Below are 20,345 nucleotides of genomic sequence, written 5' to 3'. Positions count from 1 at the left end.
TTTTATGTCTAGATCAATCAATTTACCTCTATATTTGTTACTACTACTTCCAATATAAGACCCTAACGCTTTGATGATGTTCCAATTCTACTTCTTGCCTTAAATGTGTTCATTTACTCTGCTCTTATGCTTCGGCCTACGCTTTGCGTAAAACCAACAAAATACAAGGGCCAATAACTAATAAAGAAAAAGTTGAACTAGGTCGAGAGAACATTAACCTGCCCGACTTTGACACAAGTCACGTGACAGCTCCTACCTCAACCATGACGGACGACCACAATTTTTCTCCGGCCGACGAGGGCTTATCGCCGAACCCAGATATTGAAATCACCGTAAGAATCTCTTATTTGTCCTCTCTTATCGATTAATCACGTTTCCTATGCTGTCTACGTTGGATCATTGTTTAATAAATCTTTTTTTTGGGGGGTTATGTTCTTCTTCCCGGAAAATTGTGGAGTTTCAGAGCATTTAGCTGCTTAATTGCCGCATTGTGTGAGTTCGTTTTAATGGGGCTTGCCGTAAAGTTGAAAGTAAAGCTGGGTAACTTGCTGCTTGCTGTATAGTTACTTAATTTATTTAACCCCAAAGTGGTAGTAGAATAGAAATTCTTGGAATTTTAATTTTACTTCAGTTTATCATTTGTGGCATGATTGTTGAATTTACTGGAGAAATGTTCAAGGAATTGAAGTTTAATATAGTTGTAGCTACTTGAAATTCACCTAGTTTGTCATTCGTGGTTTGTTGTACTGGTTTACTATTGCTCCATTTGGATTAGCTGTTTTTGGGAGTGTTTTTGAAAAACTTTACTATAACAGTGTATATGAAAAAGTTTTATATGGAATTTTTTTGAGTTGTTTTTGTTTGTATATTATTGTAGCATTGTATTTGAAAAACTTGTTTTTGAAACATAGGGAAATATGTTTTCTGGTCGACTTATTTTTGTCCTTTCGGACTCCAGATGGAAGGGAGTTCAGAGGATGGCGAACAACTGCACCAAGATGAAGGCAGCGAGCAAGAGATTGATGGGGAGGAAGTCTTCGGATTTGAAAGTACTGACCTTGGAGATGACACTAACCAGGTTCTTGCAATTGAACATGTTGATATAGCTAACACTGCTGATCAGATGCTTGGAATTAACAGGGATGACCTTGAGAATGACATGCAGGTGCTTGATTTTGAAAGGAATGGCCATGATCATAATAGTGAACAGATGCTTGAGATTCAATGTGGTAACCTTGACAACGGCATAGATAGAGATACAGTCATAGACGATCAGAATCTTGTCTCTGGGGCAAAGGACTATCTTCCACCTGTGGTTGGGATGGAGTTTGAATCTTATGATGATGCCTATAATTATTATAACTGCTATGCCAAAGAGCTTGGATTTGCAATCAGGGTTAAATCTTCGTGGACAAAACGTAACAGCAAGGAGAAACGTGGCGCAGTGCTCTGTTGTAACTGTGAAGGTTTCAAAACAATGAAAGAAGCAAGCAGTAGAAGAAAGGAAACAAGAACCGGTTGCCTAGCAATGATAAGGTTGAGATTAGTGGAGTCCAACAGGTGGAGGGTGGATGAAGTGAAGATCGAACATAACCATCCATTTGACCCTGAAAGGGTTCAAAACTGTAAATCACACAAGAAGATGGACCCAGGGAGCAAGAGGAAGTTGGAACCATCTGTTGATGTGGAAGTACGGACAATCAAGTTGTATCGTACTCCTGTAATTGATACGGTGGGCAACAGAAGCTCAAATGAAAGAGAGAGTGGGAACCAAGTTGACCAGTCCAAGCATTTGAAACTTCATCAAGGCGAAGCAGAATATATATCGAACTTTTTTGGTCGGTTGCAGTTGACAAACCCCAATTTTTTCTATGTTATGGATCTAAATGATGAAGGGCATTTGAGGAATGTGCTTTGGATTGATTCCAGGTCCAGGGCTGCATATGGTTATTTTGGTGATGTGGTAGCAATCGACACAACTTGTTTGTCAAAAAGCTACAATATTCCTCTGTTGTTATTTGTTGGAGTAGATCACCATCTGCAGTCTATTTTGTTAGCTTGTGGCTTCCTTGTAGATGAAACCATGGAGACTTACATTTGGTTGCTGAGAGCATGGCTTTCATGTATGTCGGGACGTCCTCCACAAACAGTTTTAACAGACCGCTGCAAGGCCTTGCAAAGTGCAATCTCTGAGGTTTTTCCCAGGACTCACCATCATTTATATTTGCCCCTTGTCATGCAAAGCATTCTTGATAAATTAGAAGTGGGGGCATCGAAAGTCTTTCAAGATGTACTTAATAGAACAGTTTACAATTCACTGAAAGCTGATGAATTTGAAATGGCTTGGGAGGAAATGATCCAGCACTTTGGACTCAGAGATCATAAATGGCTTCAGACTTATTACGAAGAGCGAGAAAGATGGGCTCCAGTTTACTTGAAAGATACATTTTTTGCGGGACTAGTTACTTTTCCTCCAGGAGATTGCATGAGCCCTTTCTTCGATGGGTATGTAAATAGCCAGACAACCTTGAAAGAATTTTTTAATATCTATGAATTAGTTTTACAAAAGAAGCATCAGAAGGAAGCTCTTGATGACTTGGAATCAAGAAAGTATATACCCGTGTTAAGAACAAGGTGCAATTATGAGGTGCAGCTGTCTGAAGTGTACACAAAAGAAATATTTTTGAAGTTTCAAGTTGAGTTGGAACTGATGTCCAACTGTTTTAACGTGACACAAATTCATGCTAATGGCCCCATCATCACATACGTGATAAAAGAACGGGATGCTGAAGGAGACATGAATAATGCAAGAAATTTTGAAGTGATGTATGATAAAGTAGGATTAGAAGTTCGCTGTATTTGCAGCTGCTTCAATTTTAGAGGTTACCTGTGCAGACATGCTTTACAGATTCTTACCTATAACGGTATAGAGGATATCCCAAGTCAATATATCCTATCACGGTGGAGGAAGGATTTTAAGCGCTTGTATGCACCTGATATTGGCTCAAACGTGATTGATGTTACCAATCCTGTGCAATGGTTTGATCACTTGTACAGACGTGCCATGCAAGTTGTCGAGGAAGGGATGACTTCTCAAGATCATTATACGGTTGCTTGGCAAGCATTTAAGGAGTCTTTGAATAAAGTTCGTCTTGTAGCAGACAGGCATGTACAATGAAATTATATGCTACTAAGCTAGTGGTTCTTCTTCTGTACAGGAGCTATGCCCTATTGTTCCATCTTCCATACAATCATACAAGCAGTCAGTTTGTTGTATAGAGCAATATTGCCTGTATAGTTCCCTTACATGGAATAGGTGCCCTATTGGAGCATCTTATCGCGCGCGCGCGTGTATATATATATATATATATATGTATGAATGTATGAATGTATGCATGTATAGTAGAATAAAGGATATTTGTTGTGTTTGGGTAGTAGCAATTTACAAAAAATAAAAACTATTTGCTTATATCACGAACACATTTTTTAATAATTTTTTTATCATTTTAATCACCTTTTTATTTGACATACATCATATCACAAAAAATGATACACTAATTATTCCAAATGATAAATTATTTCAAATAATCTCCGGTCGAAACATACTTGAATGATGTCATAGTTGTGATTTTTATATGTATTTTGTTGGCATGGGTACCATAGTAAATTGATGTCACGGAGCAGACTTTTTTTTTTTTCAAGAATTTCTAGATAATTTACTGCCTTTTTTTGGGGGAAAAAAAGCGTCTTTAATAAAGGTTTAAGCAGGGATGGTCACGATTCAAGTTTGAATTAGAGTCGAACCAAAATTCGACCAATAATTTGTTGAACTGGAATTGGGACTGTAATTTGAAAATCAGAACTGGAGTTGACTAAAGATTTAAATTCAGATTTAACAAAAAATTTGAATCAAAACCGAACACTTGATACTGAACCTATTTGACTAGTTTAGAATTTAATATCAACAGTCATCACCCAACACCAGCCGTCCTAATTCTAATCCCACAATCTATTGTCCCATCCCATTAGTAAATTTAGATTCTATAATTATTCTAAATTCAAGACTGATATAATTCAATCAACAATGAAGTATTTTTTCATAAAATTTGCATCATTTTTCTTTTTTCTTACACATGACAATATAATAAATTCATTTTTTTTGTTTCCTTCATTCGTTGTCATATTTTTTAGAATCAATTTTATAACAACATGTGTTTAAATATAACTAAGGAATTGGAATCATAATAAAAAAAAAAAAATCAGAACCATAACTGGAATAAAGCCAAAACCAAAATTAGATTAAAACCGAAAGTTTAAGAACTGTCGTCGTAACTGTTGTCTGGTTCACGTTTCACATTTGAGAAGAACCAAAATCATCAATTTTAAAATTAGAATCGCGGTTTAAATAAACATGTTTAAATAAATTGATGAAAGTTTTCATTTCTGCTTATGAAGAAATGAATAAAGTAGAAAATTAACTTTACTCGTAGGACACCAATAATAATATAATAATAAAAGAACTTAGCATAGCATGGTGAACTCTTAACCCACCGGATCAAACCATAGCCAGCTCCTCACTCCTCCGCCATATGGTTCGACAAAAAGGCTAAATTGGTTCGACCGTGCGACCGTCTAGACGAACCTGTCAGGCACTCTCGCCGGAGAAGCACCTGTGATCCCTCCGGCCGGCTTGTTCGCTACCTCCGATCAATATACAGTAAGTCCAAGATCATTCTCTATTTAAATATAATTTCCTTTCAAAAGTTCCTTATTTTCCCCTCTCAACAGGTAAAGATCAGGAACTATATACCGAGATATAAAGTCATTGAAATGCTTAATTTCTTCTGGGAGCTATCACTGCATGGCCAGCGTAATAGTTGATAAATGGCCAAAGACTAAATCTCCTTTTGACCTTTTAATATGTATGCTAGTATAGGTTTACTTTCTTCAGTGAATGTTTAAATTTCTCCAGGCTAATTCAGTATTAAAATGGAATCTTTGGCTGCCGGAACGGTACCGAATCTTATTTGAAAAATAAATTTTCAGTCTTTCCTTGGGAGGAATAAGTTGAACTTTCATTGTAGTTTGGCTAATCCTATTTTTGAAATTTGTCAATTATCTGGAGAATAGGTTTCCTTGTTCTGAATCTTGTCTCGTTGGCACTACAGTGTAGAATTTACTCACATACATTGGCTATGATGTGTTTGTGTCCGCAATGTGACCTTTCAGGATTATCAATGTTGAAACAAGAGGAATATCTCTGGATATCACGCAAACTTTTGGATATTGAACTCTGTAACTGCAGCAGTAGACCGTAGTTTTCACTATTTAGGTAGGGGTTTTTCATTTTTGTTTTGTATATCGTGAATTCTGTATCCCTAATCTTCTATAATATTGTTAATTTATATTAGAGGACTTTGTACCACTCTTATGGGAATCAAGACTTTTGGAGTGTATATACTCATCTGGTTTCCTTTCAATTTTCAGATGGAAGAAGTGTCTGTTAACGGTGTTAACAGCGAGCAGGCAATTGAGGGACAAGGCTGTGAGACTTTTCTAGAAATTGATGATGAAAGAGCTGATTTGGACATTCAAAATGGTATTCCTGATGGAAGAAAGGAATTTGTTGCACCTGCTGTAGGGATGGAGTTTGAGTCATATGAGGATGCTTATAACTACTACAGTTGCTATGCAAAGGAGATGGGCTTCCGTGTTCGAGTGAAAAACTCATGGTTTAAAAGAAATAGCAAGGAGAAGTATGGTGCTGTGCTTTGTTGCAGCAGCCAGGGTTTTAAAAGAATTAAAGAAGTAAACCGCCTGAGGAAGGAAACCCGAACTGGTTGTCCTGCAATGCTAAGAATGAGAATAGTAGATTCTAAAAGGTGGAGGGTTGTTGAAGTTACACTTGAACACAACCATTTGTTAGGTTCAAAGATCTGCAAGGCTGTTAAGAAGATGGGCACTGTATCCAAGAGGAAGTTGCAGTCAAGCTCTGATTCAGAAGTACGGACAGTGAAGTTGTATCGAGCACTTGTAATTGATGCAGGTGTTAATGGAAATTCAAATATTACCGTGAGAGAGTCCAGAAGTTCTTCTGATCATTCTGATCAGCTGAGTTTGAAAAAGGGTGACGCACAAGCCATCTACAATTACCTTTGTCGAATGCAGTTGACTAATCCAAATTTCTTTTACTTGATGGATCTCAATGATAATGGCTGTATCAGGAATTTTTTCTGGGTGGATGCTCGGTCAAGGGCTGCTAGTGGCTACTTTTGTGACGTGATTTTTCTTGACAATACATTTTTGTCAAACAAATATGAGATTCCCCTTGTTGCTTTTGTTGGTACAAATCACCATGGTCAACCTGTGTTGCTGGGTTGTGGCCTGCTTTCAGGTGAGACGACTGGCTGTTATACCTGGCTGTTCAAAGCGTGGCTCACTTGCACATCTGGACATCATCCACACACCATAATTTCTGATAGATGTAAGATTCTGCAGAGTGCTATTGCTGAGGTCTTTCCAAAATCTCTACATCGATTCAGTTTGTCACACATCATGAGAAAAGTCCCTGAAAAGTTGGGAGGACTCCGCAATTATGATGCCATCAGAAAGGCACTGTGTAAAGCAGTTTATGAGGCCTTGAAACCATTTGACTTCGAAGCAGCATGGGGATTTATGATCCAGCATTTTGGAATTGCTGATCATGAGTGGCTTCGGGCATTATATGAAGATAGATCTCAGTGGGCTCCAGTTTACTTAAAAGACACTACTTTTGCAGGTATGGCTACTGCAAGACCTGGTGAGACCTTGAATGCATTTTTTGATAAATATGTACACAAGCAGACACCTTTGAAGGAATTCCTTGACAAATATGAATTAGCTTTACAGAAAAAGCACAAGGAAGAAGTACTTGCAGATATTGACTCAAGAAATTCAAATCCAGAATTAAAAACGAGATGTTCATTTGAGTTGCAGCTGTCCACAGTGTATACTAGAGAAGTTTTTAAGAGGTTCCAATTGGAGGTGGAGGAGATGTATTCGTGTTTTAGCACAACACAGTTACACGTTGAGGGGCCAGTAGTTATATTCTTGGTGAAGGAGCGTGTTATGGGGGAGGCAAATAGAAGAGAGATCAGAGACTTTGAAGTTCTGTATAATAGAGCAGCAGCTGAGGTTCGCTGCATCTGTAGCTGCTTCAACTTCTATGGATATTTATGCCGGCATGCTTTATGCGTTCTGAACTTCAATGGGGTGGAGGAAATCCCATTGAAATACATTTTACCGCGTTGGAAGAAGGACTACAAGCGTCTGCACATTCCAGAACAGGGGTCCGGCAATGCTGTTGTTACTGAAGGGATTCAGTGGTTCAGTCAGTTGTACAGAAGCGCACTGCAAGTTGTAGAGGAAGGAGTGATCTCCTTGGAACATTATAAAGTTGCATTACAAGCTTTTGAAGAATCATTACACAGAGTTCATAACGTTGAACATAAGATTGAATGATATATTCTTTTTACTTATTCCCAACATTTTTGTCTTCCGAGGGGTTATGTTTATTTTAAGTTTCGTATGTGTACGGCGTAGTGCTTGAAAAGTTTCATACGGGGTGTAATTCTGACACCAAAACGAGTTCGGAATCGATTTGTTATAGAGGCAAACAAGTAAGGTAAGGACATCCATTTTAATTTACTGATTTGGAAGATAATAATATATTACTGAGATTAAAAAAAGAAAGAAAGAAAAACTCTTATACAAACACACTAGTCAAAACTAATTTGAATTAGCATTTGGGTGTAATTCTCTTTATTGGCCTGTGCCGGTCTGATTTTGTTGAACCGTTTCTTGTCCTAAAGATTTGACTCCAGTAAGAGTAACTCACATCCTTCAAATAAAAAAAAAAACAAAAAAATGCAACTCATTGTAGGCCTCCGTACCCACCATGCCCACAAAAAAATAATAAACAAGTACATCTTGCCTAGACTTGTTAAAGAAATCCCTGAGGTACGATGGCTTCCGTGCACCCGCATAGCCATATAAAGCTGACAGCTTGAACCTCGGCTACTCCACCGGTTTGCAGTCTCCTCCGGCAAGGTACCCCATCAGTAAGACCAACTGAAACACTTTCTTTTTCTGTGCTTTTCAAGGTAGTTAAAATGAACCCAGATGTTTATAATGCTGGTATCTTTTTCTAGAATTTAACTTTCTTTGTTTTTTTGCTCTAATTCTTCATGAACAGCTTAAACTACTAACATTTGTGTCTAGAATTAACCAAATTAGTTGTTGCGGACTGCACTTTGCCGTTAAATTTATGCAATTTACTTCTATATCGTGACTTATTTACGTTATAGGTGCTTGAACTATACAAGTGGCTAATTTTGGGATCAGTTGTCATGGTAAACATTTTATTCAAGCATTGATCAAGTCTGGACCTTGTTTCTATGGTAATGTTTTGATTAAAGGAACTGAAGAGGTATAGCAATTAACTAAAGATTTTTGCGATTGAGCAAATCAAAAGGCTGCACTGACCAAAAAAGGGAAGAAACAAGACGAATGTAGTTCAAGAATGAGAAAGCTTGATTAATTTTTCGATCTAGAATCTTCTCAGCTGATAATTTGTCAGAAACTCTGGCTTGCATTTATGCGTTCATCCATTTTATATTTATCTTCAGTGGCTGCGAATGTAGTGATGAGAATTTCAAAATCTCTCATGCCCTTCATGCCATCTCACCAAGTTAATGGATTTTATGGATTCGAATGTGAAAATTCGGAAAAAAATGGTGAACAATAATCCTGCCAATGATACTAACTGCGAAGGGCTTATATCACAAGAAGGTTTCTTTGTTGGTGATTCTTTTGCAATCAAGGAGAGGAAAACCATTGGTTCTTATGCATGTAGTGCACAGCATTGAAAGATGCTGCTTTTAACCGTTTTTGTTCCTTTTCATGTAATTTCTGGGCTATAATGATTATCCCCCTTCTTGTGTCTGGTCTTGTTTAATACTCTTTTCTCCCTTTTTGTTGCTTTTTAGATGGACGAAGTGTCACTTAATAGTGAGCCTGTGTATGATGATGAGGCAGAGAATTTTGAGATTGATGGAGATTGTGCCATGACTGAATACGTTGGTGAGGCTGGTGTCCTTCAGGGGGAAAATCCCCTGCCTCCTGCTGTTGGAATGGAGTTTGAAACCTATGAGGATGTTTATTACTTCTACAATTGTTATGCTCAGCAGCAAGGATTTGGAGTCCGAGTCAGCAATACATGGTACAGAAAGAGCAAAGAGAAATACAGGGGAAAGTTAAGCTGCAGCAGTGCAGGGTTCAAGAAGAAAACTGAAGCAAACCGACCAAGACCACAAACAAGAACTGGCTGCCCTGCAATGATAAAGTTCAGGTTGATGGAGAACAAGAGATGGCGGGTAATTGAAGTGGAACTTGAACACAACCATTTACTCACTCCAACTAGTGGGAAATTTTATAAATCTCACAGGAATGTTGGCCTTGGAAGCAAAAGGCCCCTGCAGGTCGATGGTCCTGAAGAAATTCAGAAGATTAGGTTGTTCAGAACAGTTATTATTGATACAGAGTATAATGGAAGTGCTAATGTTGATGAAGGTAAAGTCAGGAATAATGTTGATCAGTTCAATAATCAGCTGAGACTTAAGCAAGGAGATGCTCAATCAATACATAAGTTTTTCACTCATCAGCAATTGATGAATCCGAACTTCTTCTACGTGATGGATTTAAATGAGAAAGGATGTCTGAGGAATGTATTCTGGGCTGATGCAAGGTCAAGAGCTACGTATGGTTATTTTGGTGATGTTGTTGTAATCGACACTTCATGCTTAACCAGCAAGCATGAGGTGCCATTGGTGATATTGACTGGAGTTAATCACCACGGACACTCTGTGCTACTAGGATGCGGTTTGGTTGCAGGTGGTAATGTAGAGTCATATATATGGCTGTTTAGGGCATGGCTAACATACATGGTAGGACGCTCTCCTCACGCTATCATCACCGACCAAAATAAATCCTTGAAAATTGCTCTTGCTGAAGTTTTCCCCAGAGCTTCTCATTTCATTTCTATGACAAGTATCTTAAAGCAACTTCCACATGAACTTGGAGGAGTGAGTGAATGTGAAGCAATTATGGAGGCATTTACTAGGTTAGTTTACGACCCATTTAGGGCAGTTGATTTTGAAGCAGCCTGGGAGGATATGATGGATCGCCATGGAATTAGGCAGTATAAATGGCTTCAAACATTATATGAAGACCGTAAGCACTGGGTCCCAGTCTATATAAAGGAGACATTTCTGGCAGGAATGTTTCCCATGAAAGAAAGTGAAAGAGTTACTTCTCCTTTTGAGGGATATTTGTCCAAAGACACTTCTTTGAAGGATTTTCTCAATAGCTATGATCAAGCTCTCAAAGAAATTGATCAAAGAGAGGTAATGGCTGACATGGAATCGAGAAATCCTTGTGGGATGTTAAAGTCAACATTTTATTTGGAGTTGCAGCTGTCAAAGTTGTACACAAGCAACATATTTATGAAGTTTCAAGAAGAAGTGGTGGGAATGCTTTCTTGTTTTAATCCTAGGCAGATGAGCATGGATGGATCAGTCATAAGTTACCTAGTCACAGAACATGCTGAAGTTGAGGATAACAGGAGGGAAACAAGAGACTTTGAGGTCTCTTACAATACATCTGATGGGGAGATTCTTTGCCTATGTGGTTTATTTAGTTTCAAAGGTTATTTGTGCAGGCATGCACTGTGTGTTTTAAACCAGAATGGTGTGGAGGAGATCCCGCCTCAATACATCCTTTCAAGATGGAGAAAGGATATTCATCGCAATTATGATTTTGAATATGGTTACGACGGTATTGACAGTAACAACCCACTTCACAGGTATGATAACCTATATAAATGCATCACAAAGGTTGTTGAAGAAGGGAGGAAATCTCATGATCGATACAAGTATACCCTGCAAGCATTGGATGATATACTCAGCAAGATTCGTCTTCAAGACGATCAGCTGGTCTAATTCTAGGACTCTATATCCTTGTATCTTCTCTTCCTATGTCTCTCTTGAATGTCTATTTTGTAGAATCCGTGCTTCTGTTTGGTTACACTCATAGATGGTGCATTATGCGGCTCAAAGCCTGTAACGTAGATGATGTTTGTACTATGTAGAATTGGCTTAGAGACACAAACATCTCTAATTAAGCGACAGTATTAACAAAATGCCAGCTTCCTTGAAGGGAAGAATCTCACTTGGAAAACTGAAAAAAAAAAAATTTTAAGAAGTGCTAATATTGCCGAAGAGGGAAAAATGTGAAACTGTGACAAAAACTGAAACATTAAAGATAAAAGGTTAAGAAGAAAAGTATCAATCAATTAAAGATTTGGCAAAAGTTTGCTGAATTCTTGTATCGTGTACAATTATGCCGTCTGTTCCATGGCATATCCAGAAAAACACCCAACCAGACTACAGCTCTACGTGCTTGTACCGAAGGCATCAAGATATGTACATTCTAAAAGGGTGCGGGTACTTTAATAACTCGTTCCCTTCTTTCCTATGGATCTTGCTGCTGTGCGTGTCACTGCGTGATGACTTCATTTTCCCTCCCTCTCTAGTCTTCACTCGTATTTCTCCCGCCATCTCTAAACTGCTCAAAAACCCCTCCACAAAACCCTAAGAATTCGAAATTCGTCAATCACTCAATCCAAAAAAATCTTCCTTTCGCCATCAATATTAAGGCCATTAAAACCATTATCAGCAAGAAAAGATGAAGTTCAAGGCAAACTTAACCGATCATGGTGTAAACTTATTAGAAAAAAGATTTTTGCCAGCCCTAGACAAGATGGGAAAAATCTGCCATCTTTACCTCACTAGAGATCACTTCTTTTTCCTCCACAATCTCCTTAACGGTGATGGGATCCAATCCATAGCCCAGTTCAAAAAAGAAGCCCTTTTCGAAGATTATCGAATTTCTAGCCAAAATGAAGACAGAATTGCCTTTGCCATTGATCTTTCCCTCCTCCACCGTGCCCTTCGCAGCATTATTACCGTTTATGCTGAATTTAGTAGCCATGGCGTTGGTGGGGTGGTGTCGAATCAGATTCAGATTAGACTGGTTAAGAAATTGCCTGCTCATTCTCAGCAGCCAACGCCTTTTTTGACATTTGAGACTAAAGGGTATAAGTCTGCTGTGATTCAAGATGTGCCCATTTCGAAACCTTTGTCGAGGGCTGACATGGCAGAGCTTCAAGCTGCGTTGGATACTGCACAAGAAATGCCGAGGACTTTGGTTAAAGTGAGGGATATGAATCAGCTTGAGCAGTTTGTTGATAGGATGAAGCATGTTGGTGATGTGATGAACGTGTCTATAAGCAAGTATGGGGATTTGCATTTGCAAATTTCAACAACTTTGATTACGTTAGGAGCCGAGTTTAGGAAGCTGTTGGTTTTAGGTGAGCAGGCTGAGGTGCCTGGTGGGGAAGGGAATTTGAGTGCTCAGACTAGGACCCAAAGGGCTATTCAGAGAGGTGATGCAATGATTGTGCAAGTTAGTGTCAAGCATTTTTTCAAGAGTCTTCAGTGTCATTTGGCGAAGCCTGATTGTGCTTTCTATGGGATTACTTCACAGGGTGCTTGCTTGACTGTGATTTTTCAGTTCTTTGTTCCTGGTACTCGTCAAACTGACAAGTCGATAAGTCTTCATTGCAGGCTTCCTGTACTTGATCCTGGCTCTAATTGAACGGGATTGTCTCTTCTTCCTGGGGGATTTTTTTTGCTGCCTATCAAAGTATACTTGTTGGTCTAATTCATTTTTAGTTGTATATTTCTATATAGTTGAGTGGCTAAGAGCATCACATTTACCAGTTGTAATTTGCCCTTCTATGGGGTAGCTTCTTCATAGTGTTTTCTTTGTGAACTACTTTCGTAGTGAGATGCTACTATTAAATCACATTTACTTGCTATAGTCAGAAAGAGTTGGCTAGGTAATAGCGCGATTGCTCTTGGATAAGGAGGAAAATTGTACAATGATGCATTAGGGAAGTCGTTTCATGTCTCACCAATAATCCTTACAAGAGCATGACCCTTGCCTGAAATGGTGGAATCTAGTTCGATCTCTTACAATCAGTTCTCTCTCGTAAATGCTTGACAATAACTTAGCTACATGATGACAGTCTGTACACATCCTAAGGTTTTTCACTATTCTGATCACTACATCAGGTCCTGAGCTCAGCAGACCAAAGGCAATAGCTAATTTCTCACTGTGCCGATTGACTGCTTTTTCTTTCTCTTTTTCTGAAATGTCAAGGAACACCTCTGAAGTATCAGGGAGATACCCTGCCAATTTCAGATTTTCTGTCATCTCCTCCAGCTTCAAGTATATTTCTTGAGATTGAGGATGGGATGTGTCTCCAGCTACAAATTCATGAACTCCACCATTCATCTCGATTAAACTGCAGCCTGGTGTTTTCTTGATGCCTCTTTCCATAATAATGCTTCTCAACTCGCGCAAGTTATCCCACTTCTTGCAAGCAGCATATACATTGCATAGGAGAACATAGACAGCTCCATTTTCAGGTTCTAACTGAAGAAGCTGTTTGGCTGCCATTTCAGCCATCTCTACATCTTTATGAACTCTACAAGCAGCGAGAAGAGCTCCCCAGATAATTGTATTTGCTTTCATTGGCATATCCTTTATAAACTTATGTGCCTCTTTTAAGAGCCCAGCTCGACCAAGAAGATCAACCATGCACCCATAATGCACCACGTTAGGTACTATTCCATGCTGGGTGGTCATACTGATGAAAAAACTTCTTCCTTCATTTACCAAGCCAGAATGAGTACAAGCACTTAAAACGCCTATATAAGTTATTTCATCAGGTGTCTCTGAAACATTCAGCATCTTCGCAAACATATTAAGAGCCTCTCTACCACGCCCATTAGTAGCAAGACCAACAATCATGGCAGTCCAACTGAATTTGTCCCTTTGGGGCATTCTGTGAAACATCCTTGTTGCCTTTTCCACATCTCCACATTTGAAATACATGTCTATAAGAGCATTGCCGATACGTATATCACTGTCTATGTTTAATTTGTCAGTGTAAGTTCTCACCCATTCCCCTAGTTCAAGGGCACCTAGGTGTGCACAAGCAGTGATGATGCTAACAATAGTAAATTTATCAGGTTCAACATTAGCAGCTTGCATCTCACGGAAAAGCAACAAGACATCTTTAAATCGGTTGGTTTTGAGATACCCATCAATCATTGCAGTCCAAGAAACAGAATCCTTTCGAGGCATCAGATCAAAATATCGTTGTGCTTTGTCAACTTGCCCAGCATTGATATACCCTTTGATCAGTGCTGTCCATGATATTACATCTCTGTTGTTCATACTACTAAAAATACCAAGTGCTACATTCACCTGCCCACAAGCTGCATATATGTCAATTAGAGCGTTATTCAGTGTCAGATTTGACTCAATCCTGCCATCTTGAATACACTGATGAACGTGTTTTGCAGCATCCAGATCCTTTAGCTCTGAGCAAGCTGATAATACCAAAACAAGAGTCACTGAAGTGGGCAACGCTCTCTTCTCCATTTCTTTGAAAAGCTTTCTTGACTCCTCAAATTGTCCCATTCTGTTATATCCAGAAATCATTGTGTTCCAAGTAACTGCTTCACTTTTCTTACTCGTGTCAAAAACCAGCCGAGCCATATCAATCTGGCCAGACAAACAATAGACATGGATCAAAGATTGCTGAACAAATTCATTAGAATCAAAACCAAATTTACATATGTGGGCATGTGTTCCTTTCCCACATTCCAAGGGAAAATCTCGATTAAACCCCTTGAGCAAGAAGGGGAACGTGTAGTTATCTGGTTTCACGTTCTTCTCTAACATCTTCTTGTACAAAACAATTGCATACTCAGGATAACAGGTTTGGGAATAACCCTTTATCATTGTATTCCAGAGGAAGACATTTGGTTCGAGAATTGTGTCAAATACGTGGCGAGCATAATCCATGTCACCAGCATCTTTAGCGCAGCCAAAAGAAATGATTTTTGAATACGCTGAAACGTCTAAAGCTAAGCCTTTCTGGATAGCTAGGGAGTGAATTTGCTTGAGTTGGTCCAGGGTTTTGCTGTTTTGGAAGGGATAACCCAGATTTTGATGGGCTGCTGGAGCGGTATGTAGGCTACGAATTGGGTAAGCGGTAGAAACTGAGATAAAATAAATAGTCTTTTTGACAGCTCGATTGTGCATAAGAGAGTACAAATGGTGCATGATGCAAGTCAGTCCTCCTAGGACGCGAAAGGAGTGGCATGCTATGGAACCCAGAGGTGAAACTGGAAAACGTCGAATGAGTTCTGTTCTGTACTTTCCGGGGCCATCTGAATTGTGTATATTAGTATTCAGTAATTTGGGTGACGGAGGGCTGACCGGTTGGTTGAAATACAAGTTGGAGGCCATAAATAATTCAACATTTTGGTGAGCAAGCTGGAGAATGTCTTAAATGTTTACATCCGAGCGTTACAATTTGAAATGGAGCAATTCCCAGAGAACTTGCAGTTGTTCTAACCGAGGTATCAGAGTATGAATGTCTTTATTTATAGCCTAAGAAAGCAAGTTTAAAGGCCTTCTCCACGATTGATTTTCTATCTGAAAAGGTGATATATGTGCTCCAATTACTTGTTTCATGGGCATTAAACTCAATCGCTCTAGAAAAGCAGGAACATCTAAAGTTGCAATTTTTAGACGACCATTGAGAATCCCTTGTTCAAACCCATGTCTATCTTCAAGTCCAGAGCAAAAAGGGGCGAAACTAGCCATCTCAGAGTCCCGTCCATCATCATTTCCTGCCATGTAAATGGACACTTACTTTATCTTTCACCGTCCTTGTTTCTGTTGGCTTGGGCTTCAAAGGTTTCTGTCGAATAGGCTCCAAGTTTAATTAGTAGAAATCCAAAGTTATTTTGAACAGATAGATGTATCCATGCTTTAAACAACTTAACTTCAGGAGATGGTTTTCAAATTTGAAACAATTAGTATAATTTCTCTTTATGTTGTATTGACCAGCAGAATCAAAGAATGAATCTCTAAATCAAATACAAAGGTACCAAGTATTTAAACACCTCCAACGACCAGTAAGTAGAGGACAGAGAAAACGGAATGACTAAGAATACGCCATACTTGAAAAGAATTAACGAAAAAGAACAAATCTATACGAGAAAACTTCAATATGTATACCTATAAAAACCTATCTTTCCACACTAACAATTGCAGTTTGCATATCCAAACTTGTATCTGGAGATTCGAATTTGAGCCAATCCTTCGAACAGACAAGTGCTTCAAGAGTTGTTGGGCTTAAGGTGCTTCGGAAGCTATCCATCTTTCTCTCTGCGGTATCAAATACGGAATCAGGAGCAACTGTTGAGACGGGAATAGACAAAACATCTGATGCCATTCTCGATAGGGTTGGATACTTCAATCTATTTAACTTCCACCAACCCAAAGCATCAAAATCCTGTACACGAGGCAAAAGAGATTCTTCCAGATACTGATCTAGTTCTGATTTCATTTGGTTGCTACTCATGATCTCTGAGATATAGATGTCAAAATCGGAAAGACCATCAGCACTTGAAAGTAGACAATCATCTTGAGATATCTCTGCTTTTATGACGGATTCACTAGCTTCGTCCAAGAACGTAGGTGGAGGAAGTGACTCCAGAACATAATCGAGATAGAGTTCATGCAGTCCCTCGTCAACAAGCTTGATCCAAGTTTCAGCTTCATTTTCATAGATCCTGGAAAAACTGAACTCCACAAGCTTCATCTTGAATCTGGGATCCATGACAACAGCAACAGCTAAAACTAGGTTGCAGTCCTTCCAATATCTATCAAACCTATCCTTCAGAGGCTTAGTCAGGTTTCTAGTAAACAGATCTGGGCTCCTGGCAGCATGCATCAATTCAAGCTGAATTTTCCACACTTCATGAAAGAATGTATTTGAAGTTGGGTTAACTTCGGCAGTTAAAATGCTGGCAGCATCATGTAAAAGCTTCAAATATGTGCATAGAGTTTCAACTTCCCTCCACTCATCCATTGATGGAATTATTTGGTTCTGTGTATCAGAGATATCTAAGAAATAAAACACTTCCTTTAACTCAGAAGCAGCCAATAGCATTTCGTAGGTAGTATTCCAGTTGGTTTGGTCATCAAGGACCAAGCTCTTTGTGCTGGGCACTTGAAGCTTTTGTTTCACTTCAGCAAACTTTTCTCGATGAGCTTCCGAAGTAATCACATACTTCACAATTCGACGGACTTTTTCAAGGGTGTTCCTCATTGACCACAACGCATCCTGTGCAGTACTACCTAACGCATGAGCATAGCAGCTGCCAATAATCAGTTGACCATTGACAATAACCGAATTCTTGATCGATAATAGACCTCTAAGATTTGCTCTAATAGTCTCACTACTGAAGGATTGATTAAGAGTGAGGGTAAATAGTTTGTTCTCAAAACACCAATCTGTAAAGCAAGCAGCAACTGCATGATTGAAGGCAGATTCTGAATCAGGAAATGGCAACGTGATAACACTAAGGATCCGCCGGTGCAAGTTCCAATCACAATCAACAAACTGCCCTGTTAAAATTGCATAACCTACAGTTTGATCTGAAGTCCACAAATCCAAACTGAGGCTAATGCGACCGGGAGCTCCAGCAAGAAGGCTCAAAAGATTTTGCTTCTCTCTCAAGTAGATGTTCACTACATGAGCTTCAATCGTGTTTATGTTAACTGAATTATACTGAGGATGAAGAGCCCGTGCAAACCTAACGAAACCAGGGTTTTCCACTATGTGAAGTGGATAATCATGTTTAATAATCATTTTCGCTATCTCATGGCTGCAACTTTCCTGATCAAAGGAAATGGCTGTGAGTCCAGAGGTAGCCCTATGCCGCTTCCTTTTTCTATCAACAGCATCTGCTGAGCCATTGCTTTTGGGGTTTGGAATGTAGGGAGATGACTGATTTTTCTCCTTATTAAGCTTGCTCACCGGACAAATTCCTAGGGCAATATGCCGTTTGAGGTGGCTTGTGCCAGCTAGTTTTGAACCAGTAATGTAGGCAAATGACTTTTTGCACTGCTTACAAAAGGCTCTGGTACAGTCTGCATCAATGTTTTCTACTGTGAAGTGTTCCCAAACAACAGACTTTTTTCTCCTGCGCTTATTGGGTTGTGCATCTGAATTTGGTGTTCCGTTGTTGTCAATAAGGGCAGCCATAAATGAACCCTGAAACAACAAAAATCCCAAAAAAATCATGATGGCGTACATTCCCGTCAAATACCAAATCTCCTAGGCCAAAATGATGGCATAGTCTAATTGATATACCTCAATACTAGTTTTCATGATGATATAACTACAGCTAGCAAACTGCACAAGGATAGTAACTGACGTATATCAATCCAAGAGCAGAAGCAGCTACAAAATTAGAGTTTAAGTATTGCAGGGAAATCATGATTTAGAAGACCTAATACATTTATAAATTAACTGCACTCTCGTCCCAGGCCAAGGAAACAGAAGGTGTGCTTAAGAAGATCCTAGAGAAAATTTATAGAAACAGAATTTCAGAATAAAAGAGGTAATAACTAGGCTAGACAGAACAAAATCACAGAAACATTCTTAAATGCAGAACAAAAATACATTTTCTGTTCTGTTCAAAAGATTGAGCTTTACAACCATAGGCTCGGCCATTCACAGACCTATAACATAAAAAGACCTAGTACATGTGAAATACCATATCTGATATCACAAGACTATAATAAGTAGCCAATCACGAACTCCATCTTTTTTTTTCCTAGGTAAGCAAGAATAGCAACTATAACTTGCCTCAATTCTCATCTTTTACTACATAAGATAAAAAGTCATTAGCATACATACGCTGTATCCATATTGATAAATTGTCAATTCACCGCCTATAATGCGAGCAAACAAGCAGCAAACAACATTTAAGATCCCCATAAATCCCCAGTTCCCCAAAGAAAAATAGTTAAGATAAAAAGAAACCTTTTTGCCAGCCATAAAATTCAAAACCACCCGATGAAGCAACATAAAAGACAGGTACGCAGCAAACAAAATTTAACAGGCATATGAACCCCACAATAGATATGACACAAAGAAACCTTTCTGTCAGCTATAAAATACAAAAGCAACCAATAAAACAACATGAAAGACATGTCTTTTGATCGATAAACAGCAGTTCAGTTTGAGAACAAATTACAGTTTAGCGCAAAAAAACCAGGACGGAGCCAAAACCTATAATACCTGAAGAAAATTTAAGAGTCATAGCGGGGGGGAAAAGAAAAAGAAAATTCTTTTAACCAAATTGAAGAATAAGAATAAACTATTGCGCGCAAGACAATCACATATGAACCATATAATATGCCAAACCCAAAAAATCTATTCGTAGAAACTCAAAGTGACTCTAAAATACAAGACCCAGAAATCTGTTCCAACATTGTCAAATTCAGTGCCCAAAAAATAACAAAAGGAAAATCTAAAAGAAAAGATTAAAAAAAAGGCGCCAACAGAATAACTGCAAGCGGTTGCAAAATCAAAACCGCCGAGAGAAGAAGAACTTACTTTGGAGACTGAGGGTTGGAACTCGAAATCAGAATCAACGGAGGACCGGAAGAAATCGTCGAAGCAGCAGAGTAGGGTTTAGGGTTTAAGGTTTTGAGGATTAAACCAGAATTTTTTGAATTATTGGGGGAAATTTTTTTGAGGAGGGAGGGACGAGGGAGAAGAGAGAAAGATGGGCTTGAGCCGTGCAGGTATTATGAGAGCTCCAAACCCTAAATGGACCCTTTTTAAGCAGGGCTGAGTTGATACAATGCGGCTATGAGCTTTTAGGTATTCAGGCCTTATTTATAAGACCCGACCTTCTATGTTCTTGACTTTAGTCTATTGGTCCATTCTACAATTTCGTATTTTACTTTTTAGTCCTTAAGACTTTCTCGGGAAGTCTAACCCATCACAACCGCCATAGGATTCAGCCCACCGTCATTCGTGAGCTCTCAGCCGTCTATAGTTTGGATTGGTGAATTGGTGGGGTCTTCCTTGTGTGTCCTTTTTTTTAAAAAAAAAAATATTTACTGTAAGTGGGGGTCTTACTATTATTAGTGTGGTTGGCCTTACTCCTTCAAAAAAAAAAAAATTTCTTCAAAAATTCTTTTTTGCTTTGATTTAAAATCTTTCGGAAACTGATTTTTACTCTTTTAGGTTGCAAAAATGAGAAAAAGTAAAATATAAACGGATTGGCTAACAATTGAAT

At 38.8% G+C, this 20,345-nt stretch overlaps 6 protein-coding genes across 11 annotated transcripts; 4 read left to right on the top strand and 2 right to left on the bottom strand.

Moving 5' to 3' along the window:
- Window positions 1-256: 256 nt before the first annotated feature.
- LOC113768303 (protein FAR1-RELATED SEQUENCE 8-like) lies at window positions 257-3,276 on the top strand. Of its 3 annotated transcripts, XM_027312594.1 has the most exons (3): window positions 257-332; window positions 959-1,078; window positions 1,166-3,276. In XM_027312594.1, the coding sequence occupies exons 1-3, from the start codon at window positions 264-266 to the stop codon at window positions 3,176-3,178; spliced, it is 2,202 nt and encodes a 733-aa protein (XP_027168395.1). In that variant the 5' UTR covers window positions 257-263; the 3' UTR covers window positions 3,179-3,276. The 3 variants fall into 3 exon arrangements, with proteins under 3 accessions (XP_027168395.1, XP_027168396.1, XP_027168394.1); XM_027312595.1 differs by having other exon boundaries at window positions 959-3,276; XM_027312593.1 differs by having other exon boundaries at window positions 259-332; window positions 912-3,276.
- Window positions 3,277-4,560: 1,284 nt separating this feature from the next.
- Window positions 4,561-7,502, top strand: LOC113768615 (protein FAR1-RELATED SEQUENCE 6-like). Of its 3 annotated transcripts, none has more exons than XM_027313044.1 (3): window positions 4,561-4,717; window positions 5,230-5,332; window positions 5,488-7,502. In XM_027313044.1, the coding sequence occupies exon 3, from the start codon at window positions 5,488-5,490 to the stop codon at window positions 7,498-7,500; it is 2,013 nt and encodes a 670-aa protein (XP_027168845.1). In that variant the 5' UTR covers window positions 4,561-4,717; window positions 5,230-5,332; the 3' UTR covers window positions 7,501-7,502. The 3 variants fall into 3 exon arrangements, with proteins under 3 accessions (XP_027168845.1, XP_027168846.1, XP_027168847.1); XM_027313045.1 differs by having other exon boundaries at window positions 5,169-5,332; XM_027313046.1 differs by lacking the exon at window positions 5,230-5,332.
- A 490-nt stretch (window positions 7,503-7,992) lies between these two features.
- Window positions 7,993-11,164, top strand: LOC113768616 (protein FAR1-RELATED SEQUENCE 6-like). 2 transcript variants are annotated; one of them, XM_027313048.1, is made up of 2 exons: window positions 7,993-8,088; window positions 9,027-11,164. In XM_027313048.1, exon 2 carries the CDS (start codon window positions 9,027-9,029, stop codon window positions 11,034-11,036), a length of 2,010 nt encoding a protein of 669 aa, XP_027168849.1. In that variant the 5' UTR covers window positions 7,993-8,088; the 3' UTR covers window positions 11,037-11,164. The 2 variants fall into 2 exon arrangements, with proteins under 2 accessions (XP_027168849.1, XP_027168848.1); XM_027313047.1 differs by having other exon boundaries at window positions 7,993-8,099.
- Window positions 11,165-11,604: 440 nt separating this feature from the next.
- On the top strand, window positions 11,605-13,011 carry LOC113767506. Its single transcript, XM_027311622.1, has one exon. The coding sequence runs from the start codon at window positions 11,782-11,784 to the stop codon at window positions 12,751-12,753; it is 972 nt and encodes a 323-aa protein (XP_027167423.1). The 5' UTR covers window positions 11,605-11,781; the 3' UTR covers window positions 12,754-13,011.
- Window positions 12,995-15,374, bottom strand: LOC113767504 (putative pentatricopeptide repeat-containing protein At3g15930). Its single transcript, XM_027311621.1, has one exon. The coding sequence runs from the start codon at window positions 15,295-15,297 to the stop codon at window positions 13,069-13,071; it is 2,229 nt and encodes a 742-aa protein (XP_027167422.1). The 5' UTR covers window positions 15,298-15,374; the 3' UTR covers window positions 12,995-13,068.
- Window positions 15,375-16,055: 681 nt separating this feature from the next.
- On the bottom strand, window positions 16,056-19,851 carry LOC113768372 (zinc finger BED domain-containing protein DAYSLEEPER-like). The gene is made up of 2 exons (XM_027312709.1): window positions 19,655-19,851; window positions 16,056-18,304 (listed from the first exon to the last, which is right to left on the bottom strand). Exon 2 carries the CDS (start codon window positions 18,293-18,295, stop codon window positions 16,271-16,273), a length of 2,025 nt encoding a protein of 674 aa, XP_027168510.1. The 5' UTR covers window positions 18,296-18,304; window positions 19,655-19,851; the 3' UTR covers window positions 16,056-16,270.
- Between the last annotated feature and the right edge of the window lie 494 nt (window positions 19,852-20,345).

Source organism: Coffea eugenioides, chromosome 4, assembly GCF_003713205.1.
Source record: "Coffea eugenioides isolate CCC68of chromosome 4, Ceug_1.0, whole genome shotgun sequence".
In the NCBI taxonomy this organism is placed as follows: Eukaryota; Viridiplantae; Streptophyta; class Magnoliopsida; order Gentianales; family Rubiaceae; genus Coffea; species Coffea eugenioides.
The sequence above is the reverse complement of the archived record's forward strand: the minus strand, read 5'-3'. Positions and strand labels throughout refer to the sequence as shown.

Bases quoted from the DNA above. Each gene is read 5' to 3' on its own strand.
- LOC113768303 (XM_027312595.1), top strand. From the start codon at position 264: ATGACGGACGACCACAATTTTTCTCCGGCCGACGAGGGCTTATCGCCG. The intron at 333-958 runs GTAAGAATCTCT...TTCGGACTCCAG, and splicing joins ACCCAGATATTGAAATCACC to ATGGAAGGGAGTTCAGAGGA.
- LOC113768615 (XM_027313046.1), top strand. From the start codon at position 5,488: ATGGAAGAAGTGTCTGTTAACGGTGTTAACAGCGAGCAGGCAATTGAG.
- LOC113768616 (XM_027313048.1), top strand. From the start codon at position 9,027: ATGGACGAAGTGTCACTTAATAGTGAGCCTGTGTATGATGATGAGGCA.
- LOC113767506 (XM_027311622.1), top strand. From the start codon at position 11,782: ATGAAGTTCAAGGCAAACTTAACCGATCATGGTGTAAACTTATTAGAA.
- LOC113767504 (XM_027311621.1), bottom strand. From the start codon at position 15,297: ATGCACCATTTGTACTCTCTTATGCACAATCGAGCTGTCAAAAAGACT.
- LOC113768372 (XM_027312709.1), bottom strand. From the start codon at position 18,295: ATGGCTGCCCTTATTGACAACAACGGAACACCAAATTCAGATGCACAA.